Below are 22604 nucleotides of genomic sequence, written 5' to 3' on the forward strand. Positions count from 1 at the left end.
GCAGCGAAAGTCACAATCTCTTATTCAAAACCTTTGGGGGATGTTTTTCAGAATATTTCAGATTTTCAAATGATAATACAATACATATACCATGTGTTGCATAACATACCCAGCAGGCTCTGTGGCAATTCTGTGTAATCAGACACATTACTCCCTGAGTAAAACATGATTATTCAAACAAAGTATGGTAAATAAAGAGCATAACGTCTTTTTTTTTTCCATTTGAGTAATTTTAAATCAGGAACTAGTTCACATCAGGTTTTGCTGAAAACATTTACCACCAAAGCCTAACAAAGCAAGTAGCAAATACACTCATTCAATTTTCAGAACTCTTTAGATTTTAGAATTGTGTTTAAGATATTGAAGTTGTGTTTTAAAACTTCACGACCAAGGAGCGCCTGAGTGACTCAGTCACTTAAGTGTCCGCCTCCGGCTCAGATCATGATCCTGGGGTTCTGGGATCAAGTCCCACAATCAGACACCGTGCTTAGTGGGGAGTCTACTTCTCCCTCTCCCTCTGACCCTCCCCACTGTTCCTGCTCTCTCTCTCAAATGAATAAAAAAAATCTTTAAAATTTCATGAACAAATCTATAATAACAAAAAAGCACAGATATGTATTCTAGAAAATATTATAGAAGTATGTAATTCACTTAAATTTAATTTAATTAAAAATTAAATATGAACAGCCATACTGTTTTCCAGAGTGACTGTTTATATATATTTTTAATGAAATCTTGCCATTGCAATGGCATGAATGGAACTAGAGAGTATTTTGCTCCTGGAATAAGGGAGTCAGAGAAAGACCAATACCACATGCGGAATTTAAGAAACAAAACAAAGGGGCAAAGGGAAAAAGAAAGAGGCAAACAAAAAAACAGACTCATAACTATAGAGAACAAATTAATGGTTACCAGAAGGGAGGCAGGTGGGGGGATTAAGGAATGGACTTGTGATGAGCACCGGGTGTCGTTTGGAATTGTTGAATCACTATGTCGTACACCCGAAACTAATATGACTGTTAACTACCTGGAATTTAAATTAAAAACTTTAAAAAAATTATATATGAATAAAACTAGTAAAAATGTTGCTGTTGTTGTTTTTTATGTATACATAACTGGAACTATTTGATCAGGAGAAGGGCCAGAGGCTACACTGTGGGGAGGCAGTGTGTGGATAAGGCCAACCTGCACGCCCTGAGAGTGGCACGTGGGATGCAGGTGCCTGAGTTATGCCAGGGGATGCCTAAGGGGCTAGAAGATGCTAGAAGAATGAGACAGGACTTCTCTCTCATCCTTTCCAGGAAGGGAACAAACATCCGAGTACAAGAACAAGTCACAAATGCTGCCCTGAAGAAGAGGAAACTTACCCAGAGCAGCCCCAGGCAGGCGGTCCCCAGTAGAAAGGAAGTTACTAACAATAAATTAGAACCAGAAGCCCCGCCGCGAGCAAGAGATAACCAGCCTTTCTGCTTCTATAAATAGGCTTCCCGCCTAAAGCAATCCCTCCACACCCAGTTTAAACCCACCTACCTGCAGTCTGCACAGCGCCTGTAACCTGACCCCCTGCACTCCTTTATAAAAACCATCTAACCCCCACCCTGGTGGGGGTAGAATTAGGAGCCGCGAGCTCCACGGGGTCCACCTGCATAAAATAAACCCGATTTCTCCTACTTCTCTGAGGTCACTTGGCGTCTCGCAGGTCTGATTTTTATTTTTCTGCAACATTTCCACCCACTTCCCAGTTACCTGAATAACTGAATGAGACTGTGAAACAAATTGCAACAAATTGCAATAAATAGATCCTGTAAGATTCCAGTTCCCTTCCTAACTATGCAACACTTGTCCCACGTTGCAAAACAAAGGAAAGAGATACAATGAAAGGTAGGTAGGAAAAAAGGAACTCCTCACTTGTTACTTACATCTGAATTACTTTGAGGAGAGAAAAAAAAATTTTATTCTAACCTGAGCGAGTTAAAAAAAAAAAAAGCAAGTTATCATAAAAAGACAGCTGAATGATGGATTAAACCTGTGCAAAAGAGAGAACTGAATGTAGGCGCTTGATTTGTTTTGGTGGGTAAGAAGGTAAGGAGACCAAGAAAATTTTAAGTATACTTGCTAACAGCAAAAAGTGGAAAAATGAAACTAAGAACCTAAATAAATCAACAAGCACTTCCCAGGTGGCAGAGCATTGCCCAAGGTACTGATTACTTTCAACAGAGCTGGATCCCAAACAGACTCCACCTGAGATTTTGGTCGTTCCCAGGCTAATTCAAACAGTAGCGCGTGCGCAGTGTGCGAGTTCACACAGAGGTCAAGTAAACAAAACAAGTAACGTCTGTATCGCATGTTTTCCTTATGAATCACAAAAATGCCTTTATATACTTCTATACAAAGATAGGAAGTATATACATTCAAACCCTGACGATCATTGGTGGGATTATCGTCATATTTGTCTTCTTGTTACTCTGGTTCTTAAATGTTCTATAATGAAAATATTACTTTCTTATAAAAAAATATGAAAATTCCTAATGGAGACTCTTTCTTCAGTAAGTATAGTAAATGAGCTATAGTCATCTTACATACTTTCTATCCTCAACTGAACAGAATGCTATGTTTTGGAACAAATCATAGTTTTTCTCGATAGACAAAAAAATAGACTTCAAGCTGTAGGACAGAAAGCCATAGTAGACTTAATCATAGTTTTCTGGGAAAGTTACTTACAGTACACATCCACTCTGATTGACTTTATTGCTGGGGACCCCAAGCCATTCTCTGCTTTACAGTAATACCGGCCTCCTTGGTGTCGCTGAATATTTGTAATCCTCAAAGTCTCATTGAAGACACTTGAGTCTTGGAATCTGTCAGAGGCACTTCCAGCTGTTTTGGTCCACCTGATCTGAGCAAGCATCAACAAAGATTGTTACTTTAGGTTGGTTTTCTCAAAGAAAAATCAAATAGCCATTACTAATTTGAAGAGTTCATGTTTGGAGATGCTATATGCCATTCCTGGCAAATTATTGGAAAAAAAATTTAATACGCACAATCGGATTATAAAAATCTGAATGCAATGTCATTATTGTATCGTGTATGTAACTCTAATTCAATTGCATAATATTCATGAATAGCTTAATCAGTGTGGGGGGCAATATAAAAACAAAGGGAATTAGAGTTAAATATATGTAATATGTTGGAAATATGGATTACTCTTTTTGTTGAGAATTTAAATTTTTCTTCCATATTTTTCAAACCCTCCCAAGGTACTTTTTATTTACTTAGTACCGGTAGACTCTTAATGTCTTTTCAGACATGTTTCATTATTTTATTTTAAATTTCCTATTTGATTTGGATAATTTAAGCATGTTAGTCTTAATGGTTTATTGAGATTATGTGTAATTATATATACCTGGCTGTTACAAGTGGTTGTTTTTGTTTTGTTTTGTTTTGTTTTTGTTTTGTTTTGTTTTATGGCTTTGCTCTAATAAGTCTACAAATAACTTGTCTGTTTTGATAATTAGAATTCACTTTATATCAATAATTATTTTCAAAAAAATGTGCAAACTTTTCCAAAGAGAGCATTTCTATTTAACTGCCAAAACACTTTGAATATCTAAAACATTTCATTATAAACAATAACATTCTCTTAAACACAGCTGTGTACAACAGACGTAGTTTTGGCTACCAATAAAGACTGGCATTCAACTCCAATTTTGTGTATCTTAGTTTATAAAACCTGAACAAAAGCCACATAATGGTACTGTAAAGTGATACCAAGGAGGAAATAAAGAGGATTTGGTTTTACTTCTCTCCTTGTCCCACGGGATAGGATATTTATTTTGTTTGTTTTTATTTTTAGGTTGAGAAATGGTTGATAGAAATCCTTGGTCAAACATATAAGAAGAAACATGGAAAAATGCAACTAAAGACTGAGTCTTCAAAGCTGAAATCCTATAATGCTGCCATCATCTATGCTATTTTCATATAATGCTAATTAAAATTTATAATCTAATGACATTAAAAGTATTTTTTAAAAGTTCTCCAATCGTTAAAATATCAGTATGAATATAATCATGTCTGTCCTGAATTGTGAATGAAATGAAAATGTTACTTGGAAATTTATAAAACTGAGTAATTCACAAAAATAAATATCAAATATTCATTCAGCATCTTCTATGTGTATATGGAATATATACAAAAGTAAATGGCAAGACTCCTGACTGCAAGCAATTTATAAGCTGGTTACTAATAAGCTCATTTAAAGATAATGTGTAACAAGGGCACTGATTTTTTGCTGTTGTATAGACAGATGATAATTCTATGATAATCATCATTTCTAGGATATAATCTGAGACAAATAAAACACAATCCCAATTAAGATACCAAGGTGTTTTTTTTTAAACTATCATAATATAATACAAAATTTTATAATATAAAGTTGATTTTGAATAATCTATATTTCAGATAATAAAATGGAAGTTCAAGATAAAAACAACTTTGGAAATGGCCTAGCTCTTTCAGATATTAAAAATGTTATTAAGGTATAGTGATTAAGTTGGGTTATACTGGTATGGTGGTAGAAATCATTCAGGAATAGGGGATAGAGGAAGCAAGAGTGTGTGAGTGTGTGAGTGTGTGTGTGTGTGTGTGTGTGTAAGAAACACAGAGAGGAAGACAGAGGCAGAAACAGAGAAAAGAGAGAAAAATAGGGAGGAAAAAAACCCCACAATGCAAACCAGCAGTTATCAACCTTGTTGGTCTTAAAATGCCTTTATACTCTTAAAAATTATAAGGGACCCTAAATAACTTTTGTTTATTTAGATGGATTACATCCATTCATAATTATTGTATTAGAAATTAACACTGAGGCAATGTTAAACTGTGTATTATTAACTCATTTAAAATTATATTAATAAATTGGTGACACCTTAGCATAAGGAACATTTTTAGTCAGAAAACTATTTTCCAAAACAAAAAAATAATTAAGTAAAAAATATGGAATTGTTCCATATTTCTGCAATTTTTTAAATACCTGGTTTAGTGAAAAAGAGCTAACAAGATAACCATATGACCTTCTACATGCAATCTGCTGCAACGAGTTGCTTTGTTTCAAATACATGAAGGAAATCTGGCCTCACACTGATTTTTATTTGGATAAGGAAGAGTATTTCAATAGCCTTTGCACATAACTGTGAATAGTCTTCTTTGATAGTACGCTAAAACTCCACAATGGCAGTTTTCTGACTTTTGTTTGCAAAGTAAATTCTCAAACCATATCAGTGAACTTTCTGTATTCTGTAACGTTAAAATTCACTGATTTATCTTGCATATATGATTTTATAACATTATGCATTAGTCGTTTGAAAATATGAATTCACTGAGTTACGCAGATCTTCCAAATATTCACACATTTCATTACATAATACCAAAAAAAAAAAAAAAAGAGCAAATTTATGAATCTCACTGCCAATCTTTTCAGAAGAGTCTTTACGTGTTGGGAAGCTATCATGCTTATGTGGGGAAGATTTTCCAAAATTCTAATTTTTCTCCTAAAACTGAATCATATCATTAGTAACAAATATGGCTAAGGTGTTTTCTTTGGAAACACAGGTTCACTTCACTGATTTTTAAGAAAGTGTTTGCCAAATACCCAAGTCTGAATAACCATAGTTTGTATAACAGTCCTCCTTTTATGTTCTATAAAAAAAGTGGCAAGTTCAGTACAGCACTCAATCACACATGTCCTTTACCTGGAGACAAACTCTGCACTTTAGGAAGTAGCAGAAGTGCTATACAGGACTTCTTTATCTTGTTCCACGGAATATTAAAAATAGAGTACTCAAGTTTGAAGATGTTCAAATGTGATCATTTGTACTGATTTATTGAAGATATTGTTAGTGACATTGCTTTTGTTTGTTTTTCACTGTGAGTGCATGTTAGGAAGAAAGTAGGGAAGAACACAGACTGACCGTACGATTTGGTGCCACAGTGTTGTTTTGTGCTATGATGCCACCTGTTTCATCCACCAGTGCTTTGCACCATCACTGCAAATGCAACAGTGGACAAAAATAACATTTTCTTCATAAGCTTCCTGTAAAGATCACAAGGTCCCCCTAGAGATCTAGCAGCCACACTTCAAGAAACACTGATTGTTAAGAATACAGAAACAGACATATCTATGTCTGTATCTATCTCTAGCCATTTATTGTTTAATCAGTGGTGTTGGGGCCACTAACTGTATATCAATAATAATAATAATAATAATAATAATAATAATAATAATAATAATAGCTGACTCTCTAACCCACCCTTCACATCAAAATAAATTCTCTATGCAATAGAAACAATACTGATAATATCTTTGTATTGTTGAGGTTTCACAGTCAGAACTGGAAGGATAAATTGGCAGAAGCTTCCTTTCTGAAAGAAAACTTTGTCAAAAAAATGAAAACACGTTCACACTTTGACTTAGGAATTACCTGGTTAAAGTTTACTTTACTATCATTTGCTTAAGAATGCAGAAAAATGTATGTATAATAGTATAACACTGAAAACAATATAAATATCAAATAATAGGGAAGGGGTTATAAATTAACTGATTCTAAAATTAAATTGAATGTAGTCATTAAAAGATCTAAAATACAAAGTATATTATTAAATTTAAAAAGAGGAACAGAAGAAAATATTCTCGTCTGTATAAAAAGAGTATGTGTGTGTATATGTGTGTGCATATATACTATGCTTGTTAGAATTACACACAGAAACACACAGAATTTAACAGTGATTAACTATGAGTGGGATTGGAAAAAAAAGATAGTGAAAATGTATTCTTTTATAAATTTTTTATTTAAAACTCTTACTTATACAATTTATTTTACCATAAATACTGTGTTTATTACGTTTTAAAATAAGAAATATAATTCTGTAGTGAAATATAGGAAATAAGAGAAACTAAAAAAGAATAGAAAAAAATGAAAATAATCACGAAAATTTTTCCTTTTTCTCTCCTTTAAAAAACTTAATACTAAAAGGAAATATTATTGAGCCACACAGAAAGACATGTCCATGCATTGAGGGAGCTTACCAAGTTAAACACCTCACTGATGAGAAAAGAAACCTCCAGATATACTGTCATTAAAGTTGTGACTTCAAAGTCTACAAAGACAATGGTATAGGCCTCCAGGTAGAAGGAACAAGCTGTTATAATTTGTTGGAGCCTGCTCACTTCCTAACGCTGACTCTCTCCTTCTTCCATAGTAAGTGAACCCCAAATTATTCATCAGACATGGGCCGCCCACGACAAAGACAAAGACAACATTTCCCAGCTATCTATTCATCCACATTCTTGCCAGTGTGTTTTGAGCAGAAATGTGCTCATAGCACTCTACATTTTGCTCATTTCTGCACATTCCACTGGTTCCTGTCTTGGACTATGAGCTGATTTGGAATGAAAGTCCAGCACAGAGAAGCATAAAACAGAAAAAATCTGAATCTCTGACATCAAGGAGTGGCACCTACCTGCCCTGAACTGTTTATACCCCTGGGCTTCTACATGGGAGAGAAATAAAATTCTAACTTGTTTACATCATTCTTTTGGGGGGATTTTCTGGAACTAACAGCCAAATTTAGCTCTTAACTGATAAGCCTGGGGTGGTACAGAAGGTCAACTTGTCCTCAGGAATCTCATTTCTAATGCTGACAGCTTGAAAACAGTGGATTAGCATCAGATTTTATGGGAAAAGGGTGGTGGGAGGGTCTCTATCCCATATGGAATAATCAAGATCTCATTCATCCAGTGTGAAAGAAAAATATTCAGTGATATGAAAACATGGCGTAACCTCAGCGTTCTAATAATCCCACCTGACAAAAACACGTGAGACAATACTTTAATCACCCAATGAATAAACTGAATCTGTGGGTTTGGTTTTGGAGAAGATATAGAAAAGCATCTGGTGGTGAGTGATTAATATATGTCCATTTAGTGGGTAAGTATAGTTTTTCTGGGTAATAAACAATTTAAGTATTAAATGAAGTTTTTAAAACCTAAAGAACATAGAATAAGGGGATTTATAATATCAAAATCTTGGAGTTTGAGGACACAAAGGGGAGGTAAAACTTACTGACTTATGGAGATGGAAGGAAAGGGGAGGAGAAAAGTAAGTTATACTAAAGTCTTAAGATTTAGGAGTTAGAAGGGGAAAGAACGTGCCTTTATGGAAGAAACTGTAGCTATTTTGTATACAAATAATAATAGAATCATAAGCGTCTGATTAAAATAACAAAAAAATACATAACTCCATTAATGGTAGGGAAAATGAGAAATGGGAATGAGTGGGAGAATAGAAATTTAATAACATGAGCAAAAAAAGAGCAAAGGGAAAAGAGAAAAATATAATTCTAAATAAAAAAAACATAGAGTAAGATGGAAACAATTGCATCAGTCATAGACTAAATATGAATAGACTGAATTTACCCATTAAAAGGGTCTGTTAGACTGGATTTATTCGACAGAGATAGAGACAGCCAGCGAGAGAGGGAACACAAGCAGGGGGAGTGGGAGAGGAAGAAGCAGGCTCATAGCGGAGGAGCCTGATGTGGGGCTCGATCCCATAACGCCGGGATCATGCCCTGAGCTGAAGGCAGACGCTTAACTGCTGTGCCACCCAGGCGCCCCCTGTTAGACTGGATTTAAAGGTAACAAGTTTATATGCTATATATATACACATTTTGATATATAGCATAATATGTATTATATATATTCAACGTGTGTGTGTGTGTGTGTGTGTGTGTGTGTGTGTGTGTATGTACATATATACATACAGATAAAGTGACCAGGAAAGATTGGTAACCAAGACTGGAAACCAAGACTGGAAAAGAAGGACATGGTCATAGACAAAGCGGTAACAAGAATATGTAAACTAAAATCAATCAATTAACCAGTCAATCAAGAGTGGCAATATATACAATAAGATTAAATTAATAAGAACAAATTAACACTTTAAAACACTAACTGGAAAAGAAGGTCATTACTTTCTGTAACATTAAAGGTCATAATTGACAGCAAAAATATACTGTCATGGGGCACCTGGGTGGATCAAGTGGTTAAGTGTCTGCCTTGGGCTCAGGTCATGTCCTGGGATCCTAGGATCAAGCACCACATAGGTTCCCTTCCTTGGTGGGGAGTCTGCTTCTCCCTTTCCCTCTGCCCCTCCCCCCAACTTGTGTTCTCTTTCTCACTCTCTCTCTCTCAAATGAATAAATAAAATAAAATCTTTAGGTGTGCCTGGGTGCCTGAGTCGGTTAAGTGTCTGCCTTCATCTCAGGTCATGATCCCAGGGTCCTGGGATTGAGTCCCACATTGGGCTCCCTGCTCAGTGGGGAGCCTGCTTCTCCTTCTTCTTCTGTCCTTCCCCCTGCTCGTGCTCCCTCTCTCAAATAAATAAATGAAATCTTAAAAAAAAAAAAACCTAAAATCTTAAAAAATATATATTGTCATTAATTGGTATGCAGTAAAGAGCAGCCAAAGACATAACACAAACAAAATTAGAAATGAATTTGAGAAACATGCAGTTGCAGTGGGAAATTCCAATACATCTCTCTGAAAGCTATATATTTTTTCTATTAACTTAAAAAATAGCAAAGACAAGGAGGAACTGAAAAATATAATCAACATGTATGATATAACTAATAAAATATAAAAAAAACTTTCATACATAGAACACATTTTTTTTCTTATGTCCATTAAACATTTACAAAAATTGATCATGTAGTTGGAAGCAGAAAAAAATCTTAATTAAAAAAGCAAAGACAGTACAGGCGATGTTATCTAGTCTTAATTAAATACAGTTATAAATAAGTTATCAAAAGATGACTACTACATGGAAATCTAGACATTGTCAAAGAGAAAATTAAAAGGAAAATTGCGAGTGACCTAGAAGTCAATGAATAGAAATCATCTCACATTAAAATCTGTGAATGCAGTGAACAGAATACATAGAGGAAGATATAAACTGTAAGTACCTTCTATATTAAGGAACAAATGCATGAATAGATAAATAATAAATAAATAAAACAAGTACTCCTCTAATTTATTTTAATTTAATGTAGGTTGCTGGGCTCTAGTCTAACCTACTGCTTGTCAAGCCACGCAAGTAGAACCAATTCATCTTCATTTTTAGTTTCTTCTCCCACAGATTCTTGTGAGATAGCCTGGCACGGACGTACAGAAAGTCATTGGGGAAACAATAAAACAGGAAGTACCACAGGAAGACCTTCTGGATAATTCAATGCTGCACCCCCAGAAATTAGTTCAGTAGATAATCTACATAGATTAGTACTAGTACTACTAGAACTACTACTAATACACATCTGTTGAATGAAAATATGGGACTTGAGTTGGAACTTGAGAGGTTGGTGGATATAATGGTGAGGATTGGGTTCAGCCGTAAGAGAGACAAATCAACAGTGATTCATATATGATGGAAGTTAAATTCTATCATGTAAAAGAAATCTGGAGTGATGCGGGCCAGTGCACATTTAATGGCTCTATCAGCCCTCCCTACCATGTGTTGCTTGAGCTCGAGGTCCAAAATAGTAGCTGCAGGTCTAGTTTTCACATCCCATTCCCAGCAGAAGGAAGGAAGAAAGGACAAAAAGAGCCAGCTACTTGTCTTTCACAAAAGTATCTAGGATGCTGCCTCATGACACTTCTGCTAACATCATATAGTTACATCCCATCCCTAGTTACAAGAAAGGCTGGGAAATGTATCCTCTACCCCACATAGCACCTCCCTCCCAAGCCTCTGCTAAGATCTGATGGTTCAATAACTCTGGAAAAGAGGAAGGAGAATATTTGAGACTACTGCTGCTCCCACAGTGGGAATAAAAGATGGCCAATTTTCAGATACGCTGCATGATTAAATACGACTGTGTTTAAATCCTGTTACAATGACATTAAACAATCATTTCCACGAAATAACATGAACAGAAAAGAAAGATACTTCAATTTAGGAAATACTTTCATCGTAACTCTACCTAATCTGAACAAACAACGTGAAGACCCTCTTAGGTTGCAGAACATAACACTAAGCTTAGGGTTATCCAACTCCCAACAAAGAATTTTCTACTTTGTTTTTCCATAGAATGAAATTTCTGAAACATCATTGCTTTTGTGTAGCCTTAAATAAAATCACTGTGAACTGAGATAACTCAAGAAAATGTTAAGAACCTGAAGCACAGGTTGGAGATAGACACAGATAAACCCAAAAAAGTATATTACATAGATGCTATGAACACAATAAGGACTTAGATCTTGACAAAGCTAAGATTTGTAGGTTTCCCCCCTTTAATTAATGTCTAGTGAATGAGGCTTTGTGAACTGAAGCTACTTTCTATCAGTCATCAAGGAGTCAGGGCATATATACTCAGGTCAATCTGTAGAGACAAATCTGAGCTTTGTCCAGGCCTTATTTGTACTCTGAAAGATGATCCCTCATCAATTAAAAAAAAAAAAAAAAAAAAAAAAACAGAGAAAAAGTAAGATAAAGATCATCTTGGGATGCCTGGGTGGCTCAGCTGGTTAAGCGTCTGCCTTTAGCTCAGGTCATGATCTCAGGGTCTTGGGATCAAGCCCCATGTTGGGCTCTCTGCATCTCCCTCTGCCTCTCTCTCTCTCAAATCAACCAATCAATCTATCTATCTATCTTTAAAAAAGACACCTCTAAAAAAAAAAAAATCATCTAACCTGCTATAATTATTGGTGACTGGCCACCGAGGCTTTGGGAGCTAAACAAAGCTAGCTACAGGGTATCAGCCTGAAAGAGCATAAGGGGATATCTATGGTAGGTGAGTATGAGCAGACAATGTTCATTACAGTTTTGAAAATGAAGGTTATCCTCTTATCTTGCATTAATATCAGGGAAAATTACAGAGGAAATAGTTCTCTTTGAATTATTAAATACAATAAATAGAATTCTGAGAGGCACAGACTCTAGATCATACAGGTTCAATTTTTAATAAGTCATATCCATCTACCATAAATTATAGCAAAATGTCACACTTGCTTATAAATTTGATTTTATAAAAAGAACCACAATTGTCTGACAAAGCAACAAAAATATAACCTGAAAACTTCTATACTCTATGCATAAAACATTATATTTTTCTACTATGCTCAGAATATTGGAGATCAGTCCTACTACCAACATTACTACTACTATTACTAATCACAACATAATAGACACCTTTAAAGGATTTCTATATGCTAGAGGTACTGATACCTGTCCACAGTGAGATGAGAAAGAATTTCTCAGTGTAAGTAGCGCAAATATGCTCCAAGAAGCAATAAGGAAAGGTAAGTCTGAACATCAATAAGGGATCTTCTCACCCACCAGAGAATAGGAGGGTGAGGAGGGGATCATCATGGTAAACACGCTGGGAATGGAAGGAAAATCATGGGATGAAGACATGGGTATTTCGGACCATTAGATATGCCTTAAAGCAGAGAAGACTTACATTTTCTGATACTCTTTTTGGCTGTGGCCTTTGTTTGGACTTAAAACTTTCAACAATTTAACTCCTATGTGACTAAACTGTGAGAGAAGCTGAATAAATGTATGCTTACCCTTGACAATGCCAGGCTTCCTAAATGCATATAGAAAACCACAATAGGGCCTGTATGCGTTATTTCAAACCAAAGGTGGTAGAGAGGGTAGTGCATCCTGGTGCAAATCAATACATGCTTATAAATACAAATAGCTGGGAATTCACGTAGACTGCTTCATGGAAGGGTCTTATGTTGTGACATAACCAAGACATTAACCATGGACTCCACACAACCAGTAACAAAATCTTACTTCTTTAAAATTTACAAGGGTGCCTGGCTGGCTCAGTTGGTAGAGCACGCAACTCTTGATCTTGGGGTCATGAGTTTGAGCCCTACGTTGGGTGTAAACATCACTTAAAAAATAAAAATTAAAAAAAATTACAAAATGCTTTTATATTCCATCATTTGATTTTAAACCCATGACGGGATTTAAAAGGTAGGGAAATGTTTTCTCCCCATTTCACAGCTCCAGATCTTCTGGGACTGTGTGATTCTGTGCCTTTGTACCCCGGCTCCTTTTGACCTGAGAATTCCTCACTCTACTCTTATTAATCTCATTAACTCCCTCTGATCATCCAGAAATCATTTTATTAGAAAGCCTTCCCTCTCCCATAAGACTCTATTATATCTGTCCTTTCTGTGGCCATAGCACCTTGCAATCCCCTCTACAAAAGTACTCATCACATGCTATAGAAATTAGATATTTATACGTTGTCACAGATAACTGGTTCTGCCTGATTCTCTCAGAGTCCCTTCACCCTCCCGTCTGAGGCTCCCTAGGATTCTGTTTTTTAATGCAAGAAGGTCCTTGGGCTGTGGAGTCAGTTTGCTCTCAGAGGCAGTCTTGGAAATGCTTCAGAGTTCCTTCACCCTATGGCTCTAAACAATGAAACAGTAGAGTTGGATATGAAAGCCCAGCACCCCGCCTCCAGTTAGGATAGATCCAGAAGCATATTTTTGCCCTCTAGAGTTCCTTTGCAGGATCCAGCTGAGCCTAATCTCCTAAAATTACACCCCTGCCCTCCTTCTTCCTTTCCCCACTCTGGCTTTCTTGCCCCGTTAGCAGTTTCTCCTAAGAGCATTTCCTTAATAAATCACTTGCACATGAATGCTTATCTCAAGCTCCACTTCCAAAGAACCAGACCTAAGACAAAATTCTTTTGCCTTTAACAAACTGTAAACCATTGTTCTTGATGTTGATATCTCCAGCCCAAAGCACAGAGCCTGGGACATAATAGTCATTAACAAAACCGCTGTTGCTTGAATGAATTCCTAGCACTCTAATTCTGCTGACAAGGCGAACATTAAATTAGACAAAATCCCACTCCACAAGGCACTTACAATAGAGTAAGTTCCAGTTAACTGAGACGTTGATCTTTTATTATAGACTTCAAATGTAAGTTGAGTCTACTCATCCACTTTCATTTTGAAATATGCACAAAAGGATGTTTATTTAAATTCTATAATTTTTAATGAATTTGTATCAATTCATCTAAATATTTTTGCCCATTACTCTTTATAAGCATAGGATTTTATTTTGAACACGGGTGGTTGAAGCTAGAGGAAAATACTAAATGATAGCTTTTTAGTGTCAAATTAGTGTTTGAACTATTATTGAGTTAGCAATTAGCAATATGAAGCAGGACAAAATAAACTATGAGAGATGAAAAAAGAAAATTTATAAAGATAAATTCATTCAAGAGAACCAGCGATGTTGGAGAAAACAATATAAAAATTAAACAAAAAATAGAAGATGTGAGTTATGAAATAGTTTATCATAAAACCACCCCCATTAGAATAGACACAGCCTACTAAGGCAACAGGCAGTACAATACAGCTCGTATAATATTAAACACTTTGCTATATTCAAATATGATTGAAATGTTACGTTTTGACTTCATTTTATACCATCATCTAAATGTTTAAAGATTACAACATTTCATACAAGCTGTAGAAAAATAGGAAAGAATGTGCAAGATATTCTCCAAGTTCTCCACAAGGTGGATGGAAAGAGATCTGTTTAGTGGCTTCCTCCCTGGCCACGCGTTCTTAGGATTTTTTTAGGAGTTCCTACTCATGTGTCTGACCTCAGAATGGTTGAGCACCTTAAAACATGGTCTTTTTCTATTTATCCTCACTTCTGGGCCATCTCCTCCAACACTTTAAATATCATTTACATGATGCTAACTCCTAAGCCGGTGTTAGTAGTTCAGGCCAGTCTCCTGGCACCAACATCCGCCTGCCAGCTCCACCATATCGAAAATGAGCTCTTGCTCTCCCCTCCAAACCAGCTCTCCCAGTCTCTTCCACCTCAGTTAATAGCAACTTCCTCCTTCCAGTCATTCAGACCCAAATTGCAGTTACCTTGATGAAAAGAGAACGTGAATAAAAATGCAAAATCATATTATTAATTTTAGTTCCAAAAAAATATCAGATCTAGGATAGATTTTAAATTTTGGTTTATACCTAGAGAAATTGTAAAATAATCATTTACTGGATTTTCACATTTTGTCTGGGGTCCCTAAGACCACACCGAACTTTGATGATTCACACGGGATTTACAAGACTCATTACGTAGTCATAGTCACGACTATGATATAACTCAGTAGAAGGATACAAAGCAAAATTAACAAAAGGGAAAGCGGATGGGGAGAAGTTTAGAGAAAAACAGGCGCAAGCTTCTAAGAGTCCCCTCTCCATGGAGTCACACAGGAGGCACTTAACTCCCCCAGGATTAAATTATGACAACGCATGTGAAATGTCTACCACAAAAGCTCATTAGAGCCTCAGTTTTTACTAAAGGTCACATAGGCGCCTCTGCCTAGCTTATATCAAAACACAGACTCTCAAAAGTAAAGCAGGTGTTGAAAATTCATCATACTGTTTGCATAACAGTTTAGGCACAGTAAGCCACCCTCATCAGAGAATGGTGGCACCCTTCCTGAAATCCTAGTTCCCAGATGCCAAGCAAGGGCCAACCTTGCAAGCAGGCCTTTCTGAGGATGGCATTCTGAGGCCTGCTAGGTTTAGTCCTTCCGTTCACATACACACTTGTGGCAGAAGCATTGTGTGGGCCTTCTGAAGAAGCTCCTTATAAGAGAAGGACATGGGCCCATTTATCTTTTTTCCTTTTCTTCCACGTTTCCTCAGATTCAAATGCGGTAGCCTGGACTCCAGGATCCATCTTAGATTATGGGCCACCTCCCAGATAGATGTCATGGGCGAAGTCTGGGTCCCTGTGACATCATGATACTATCATGCCATTTTAGCATTCTCAATGGCTAGGTTTATTTTCTAGACAAAACTGATGCTTATCTTGTTTAAACTATTATTTCTGCATTCAGCAATTAGCAGCCAAAGACATTTTGTCATGAAAAATTAAATTAAGCGAAATATAAGAAATCCATTTGTAACATCTGCAGACTCTGTAAATAAAAGGTCTCTGTCTCTCAAATGTGAAATAATGAAAGTAATACCCTTGAAGAAACAACTAGAAGTACTCAAATAAATAAACTACATGCGTTGGAAATGCCATATTTAAAGAATCTAAAAGATGTGAGTGCTAATTCATGAGAGAAAGAACAGACTATTGGTTAAAAAATAAGAAACTCATTGAACTGGCCTGTACGACTTAATCATCCATACATCATTTTTATGAAGGGGGAGATGCTGTAATGGCATACACTATATTTCATATACACTTGCTTTTTGTAATGTGAGTGAAGAAATAGAGGAGGGTAATTAAGTTTCTCTATGTTTCTTCCAGGACTTTAGAAGACCTCCCTGATTTAAATTTACAACATTTATACTTAATAATCAATATTTATTTTACCACAAATTTTACTAATTAAGGATTATTTGTTTGTTGCCACTGAATAGCTATTCATCTTCTTCCTTATGGGTTTCTTATGGGAATTTTTTTCACCATCATCCTCAGTCTTGTTGAAAGTGAAGCAGTAATTTCCTTAATGATTTTTTATAATAAAATATAATCTAAATTAACAGTATTGCAGACACTGAAGAGTATTAGAAATGTAATAAAAAGTAAATTGCTCTGTTCAACACCCTCCAAGATAGTGTATACTGAAGCTGTAGCTAAATTTATTCATAAGATAACCAAGTGAACTTTGCCATTTAAGGCATTAAAAAAACACCCACACACTTACAGAAAAATGGAAATGTCTTTTGGCATATAGACTTGACAGGATGTTTGTAATTATGGCATTCTAGATTCTCCTAACAGATAAAGTCAGCCAGATGTGCCAAATAAATAATTCAGTGAGATTCTATTTCATGTTTTCTAATAATTCAACTAAAATACCCCAAAAAGTTACATTTAATTGGCCCAAGAAAATATTTTAGAGTGAATTATCTGTCCCTCTTCATTTTTCTGGCACCTGGAACTGGAAAGAAAAAAATGAACACCTCCAATTCCTATGAGTACATTTTCAATCTTATGGAAAAAATCTTACCTCACACTTTTTCCCTAAAATCTTTGAGCAACTTTTAGAAAACACAAGAACAAGAACAAGAACACATTTTATGGACATTTTGCAACATTCAGAGATGCAAATGACCTTTACTCATAGCTGCAAATTTGGAACTTAAACTCAATCAACAGCCAGGTGGTTGAAAGTTATCAACAAAAAGGCATGCGAAACTAAACTCGGGCATCAAAAATAATACCTTTGTAAAAGGGCTATCGTAAATGTTCATGCAAGGGCCCAATTTCAGGACCCACAAATAAGTTAATCTTGTACACGTCTGAAATATTTCCATCCACTAGATTAGTGCTGAGGCTAAATATTGCGAGAATTTAAATTTAACTTGTTTCAGTTTTGAATAAAGATTAGAAAGGGAGGAAATGGAAAGTAATATTGCCTTGGATTCCGTAAGTAGTCACTTTTGCATTATTGTCTTTCTAACAACCCTACAAGTAAGTATAGCTGTTCTCAATTTATAGATAACTAAACTGATATTCATAAAGGTTAACTAACTTTCCTAAGACCAAACAATTAGTAAACAGTAGTTCCAGGATTTTAGCAAGCTTCTGTATGACTCTTCACTTCTACCAAAAATAGCCAATATCTGTTAAGGGCTTACTCTGCTAAATGCTTTATTAAGGTATCTCATTTAATCCTCCCAACTATCATATTAATTAGGTACTATGTCTCCATTTTACAGATGAGAAAACTCATGCTGAACACAGTAAAATGATTTGCCCAAGATCCCACAGCTAATATGTGGGAGGAGCTATGACAGGGGTCCCCCTCTTTCTGAAGTCAGAGTCTATTTTTAGTCTCAGTCTGATGTATTAATAGAAAACAACTCTGGTGGCTTTAATTCAAGTCAGATTGAGAACCTTTCTCTAAGAGCAAGTGAAACTTGACAGTTGCTCTAATTCTTAGCAAAGAGAGTACCCATTATTTGACTTGACCGACCCACTGTAACATTCCCTGCACATACTTATATTCCTACCAGAATGTTTCCTAATTGAAATGGAGATGAAGAATAAGGCAGAAAATCACCCTGCATAGTGTTATCTGGGATATTGGGACTGAATATTCCTGGGACAGGAAAAGAAATAAGAAAAGGAACTTGAATCTGTATGCTGGGCAAAGAAGGGGAAAGATTAAGAATTTTAAAATTAAAAGAGAAAGGTCTACAGAGAAGCCTGTCCTAAAACAGAGTGGTTTCCACAAATAACAGGGAATTGATAGGATATGATCTTCAACTTTTTAATAGCTTCAAGATAGGTCTTCAATAGAAAGTTAGGTATTTTGACTTTTGTCCAAATATAGTAAAAATCAAATGGGTTATGGGAATAGATGTGTGGGAAACTGCCCCATATGACTGTCTCATATGACCACGGGATACAGTTCATTGGTCACTTACCACCTCTTCCAACTTTTGACTAGGATGTCTTTGTACAATTCAGAGGCCAGAAAGCTAAATACATCTACCAGATTCTCTTGCACTAAGGTAGTGGACAGAATTTGGGTTTTATCAATAAAAATTGTGAAAACCAAATTAAGTGGGAAGAGAGGTATTTTGTGAGAATCAATTTTTGCAGGTGTGAATCACAGTAGACATGGCTATGAAACAGTCAATAGTTCTGGAGTAGACCTCTCAATGCCTTGATAATAACCAAAGTATGTTTTTCCTGAAGCTAATGGCTGGAAGAGCTTCGCTGTGATTCCCCCGGAGGAAGCAGTGCTGTTGGTGAGCAGACACTACGGTGTTATTGTAGGAATCATTCCTACAGGTCCAGCTTAATGGCCTTCACCTACAGCCCTTATAATTAGTTTTGTAAGGAATTATTTATCTAGATTAATTCATTTATGCTTACACTAGCTAGAACAGATTCCATTACCTGCAACTAAACCCTGGCTCATGCACCCCTTTTCTCCTGTCACCTGCCCTCAATCAGGTTCACCTTCAAAATCAGACCTAGCAGAGTATAAGTATAATGGCAGCACTATGTCTTCTCAGGGGCCTTGATCCTCCAGATGAATGCTCCTCTCCTTAGAATTACCTGGGTTTGCATCTGCTAGAGACCTCAACATTTTACAGATATAATAAGCACCATGAAATCTAACTACCCAGGGGAATTACTATATTGACACAAACTCTTGGCTGCCTAAGTATTATCAATTTGCAAGTTTAAATGAGGTTTTCCAATCCTCTAGCCTTCATGAGTGAAAAGGAAATGAAGGAGAATAGGTCGGCACTGGTAACTGAAGGGGAAAGTGGCATCTGCAACAGAGTGTAAGGAGTCGGAGGTCACATTCTACTAAACAGCCACAGTCCTGGGGGCTGCATGAAATATACGGAAGCTACTCTGCATGACTCATAAAGACTTAAGCGTGTCTTCGATGGAAAGTAAGCAGTATTTTATAGAAGAGCTTCATAATTACTACTTAAAGCATCAATTTACATTTCCATAAATTATTTTATGAAGTTTAAAAAATAAGTGCTGTTTGATAGTAAATCACGGTAAAAGTTCATTTACCCGTACAAAGTTAACACCAATACCGACGCAAAAACTCATGAATACTTAGTTTCATCCTGACATAGGTGAAGATTTATTTCACAATATTTGGAATCAACTGCACACGAAAAACTAAACTATATTTCAGGTAAAATGGAAATAAAATACTCGTGACAAAGTTAATATATCACTTTGTAGGTCAAAAATACAATGCCTACAATGAAGATTTGTTCATCCCTCCCCCAACAAGCTTAGTTTTCAAGCCAGCGAATATATTCAATTCCCATCTGTGTATTGCCCTTAATTTTAAAGAAATAAAGGCCGACTCTGCACTTTCAGGCCTCACTCACCACTCCGTTAAGTCTATGTCAGAGTTTGAACACTGTCCATGGGATACGTGATAGGAGCGTATGTGGGTGTAGGGTGTGAGGGGAGGCATTACAGAATCATGGCAGGTGGAGAAAACAAATGAAGGATTGCTGATCATAGAAACAAAAAGCTGCTCTAGAAAATGTAATACAAAGCACAGGAAAACTGTATTTCTTTTTTTCAGAATGCAGCTTTCTTTTTTTAATTACTTATTTAAATTCAATTAGCCAACATATAGTACATCATTAGTTTTAGATGTCGTGTTCAATGATTCATCCGTTATGTGTTATACTATACTTCTTTAAAGTTTACTAGGGAATGGTACACTGTTCCTTAACTAAAAGAATAATAAATTAACAGCATACGTGACTTTTAATTCGGATTCCCATTGAGAAATTTCTGAGAACATACCACTTTCACCCCGATGGTCAGGGAAAATTCGAACCTTCCTGACATCACGAAGTAGGGACCCTACCACAGAATGTCACCTGTAGCCCATACTTTGAATTCAGGTCCTTTAGGAAAATAGGTGACACCAATGAAACTAGTTCAGCCTATTGTCTCCTGAGCTATTAAGGGTAACTCCTAAAATGTTTTCTTTTTTCCTACCTTGCCAGTTCAAATTAAAACCAGCACACACAGCACTATAAAATATCTTATTTAAATATCTCGTTTTCTTTTTATTAACTTCATTTTATACATTTATTTTTTTATTCATTTTATACATTTAGATAACAAAACTAAAGTCACATAGTAAGTGACAGAGGTACATAACCAGCCTCCCCATAATTAATGAATATTGCTGCAATAATATATGTAGATAAACATATATTCAGTATAAAAATATGTATTGATAATTCATGTTATATATACACACATATGTAAGCATACATATATGCATACATATAAAACTACAGTCATAGTTCCTCTAGTATAGTAGTGAAAACATACGAAATAACATGAGATCCATTACAGACACTATTTCTCAACTCTCAATTAGGGTTTCATTACATCTGAAACTTCAGCTTTATCATCAGTGGTTTTCATATATTGTATTAAGTAAAGAAAACTATAAATACCCAAACTCTAGTTATTCAAACGCACAAATGTACATCTACCAGTGTTGCTTCTCTGCTTGATGTCATGATGCCAATAGGAGTAGAATATTGCTATTCCGAGAACAGCGCAAGTTGAGGATACAAAACCAAAAGGAGCTAAATGTATGTTGAACTTATCCGGCAACAGAAAATGACATACATTCCAAGACACTAGCATGATACCTCATGAAAAAGATTTTTTCCTCTTCTAATAAATTTACACATTTATGGTTTCAGTTATGGTGCAATCTTGTTACAAGTCTCACTGCCAAATGAATACAATTCACATCAAACTTCTAATAAACAGAAAGAGTCCACTGAAAGATATTTTCAATAGCTACGTATTTTTATTTTCCCTTAACTTTCTTCTGAGGGAAGTATTTATTTGATTTTATCCCTTTAGTCAATTACTGTATATTTACATAGTTAGCTTAATTGTCTTTAATTGAGAAATCAGTGTTCATATGTGTAATCATTTGAACATGTATTTATAATATCTAATTATATAATTATAGAGTATATTGAAATGATCAAAATCTTCATCCTATTGGTTTTAAGAGTGCACGCTCTTTATTAAATACCTGCAAGAGAATAGGTTCGAGAATCACTTACAATACGGTCTTTCAAACCGCTTACTTTCCAAAGTTAACTTAAGATTTAAGAAGGAAATAAAAATAAGGTAGTGATATAAACCTTATGTATATATAATAGGCCACAGAATAATTTTTGTGCTATTACAAATTATAACATGTCAAAATGCCTTTTAGTGAAATCTCACCATTCATTGATTCACTCGTTCGGTGTATTCACTTATGATACATTTATTATTTGTATTATAAGTTTGACTAGGGAGAAATTAAAAAAAAAAAATTCCCAGAACAATCAGAGGGGGGGAAAAAAAAGGTTTCTATGCCTTCTGAAAGAGACATTTTTGTTGTTTGTTTGTTTGCCTGATTTACAAACTAATCATAGAAAGAATAGTGTGAACAACTTACAGCAACTCAGAGTGTAAGTAGAAGGGGATTTTATAATCCTTTCTCTTCACTACAATCTTTGCTAAATGTAGATGAAAAATACATCTACCTTAGCCTGGATCTTTAAAAAGATGAGAGCCTTAGGCAAGGATTTGAGTGTTGACAGTTTTCTTGGGAGGTTCAAGTCCAGTGAAACGATGATGAGGGGGAAAGGGAAGAGAGGTAACTGAGGCGAGGAGAGACAGGAAGTAATGCAGAGAATACGTTGCTCGTGACGCCCCATTTTTCTGCATGTAGGGTGATCTAGAAAATTTGCAAAGAGGAAACATACTTTCACTGCAGTTCTCTGAGGGGAGAAACTAAGAGAAATTTAATCTATCTGATCAGCGTCTTGCTTCCTATTTGTCTAGATTTATGCCAAGAAGAACTACTGAGTCTGAACTTCATCACATGGCCCCAGTGGTTCCTCAGGAAGCCAGATCTAAAGACCTAGAAATGACCTTGGGAATCAAGGACTTGGTCACTGCCAATGCCTGGGCCCAAGAGTCAAGAAAAAACGTGGAGAATCAATGGTG

The 22604-nt window shown here is 35.8% G+C and overlaps 1 protein-coding gene across 1 annotated transcript in view; it reads right to left on the reverse strand.

The window, feature by feature from the left end:
- MDGA2 (MAM domain containing glycosylphosphatidylinositol anchor 2) overlaps window positions 1-22604 on the reverse strand; it is a 778105-nt gene that overhangs the window by 360952 nt on the left and 394549 nt on the right. The window contains exon 3 of the mRNA XM_045799284.2: window positions 2722-2896. Within this exon, the coding sequence (XP_045655240.1) occupies window positions 2722-2896 (175 nt within the window). The remainder of the gene's footprint in view (window positions 1-2721; window positions 2897-22604) is intronic.

This window comes from Ursus americanus, chromosome 35, assembly GCF_024610735.1.
Source record: "Ursus americanus isolate L20-20 chromosome 35, mUrsAme1.1.p, whole genome shotgun sequence".
In the NCBI taxonomy this organism is placed as follows: Eukaryota; Metazoa; Chordata; class Mammalia; order Carnivora; family Ursidae; genus Ursus; species Ursus americanus.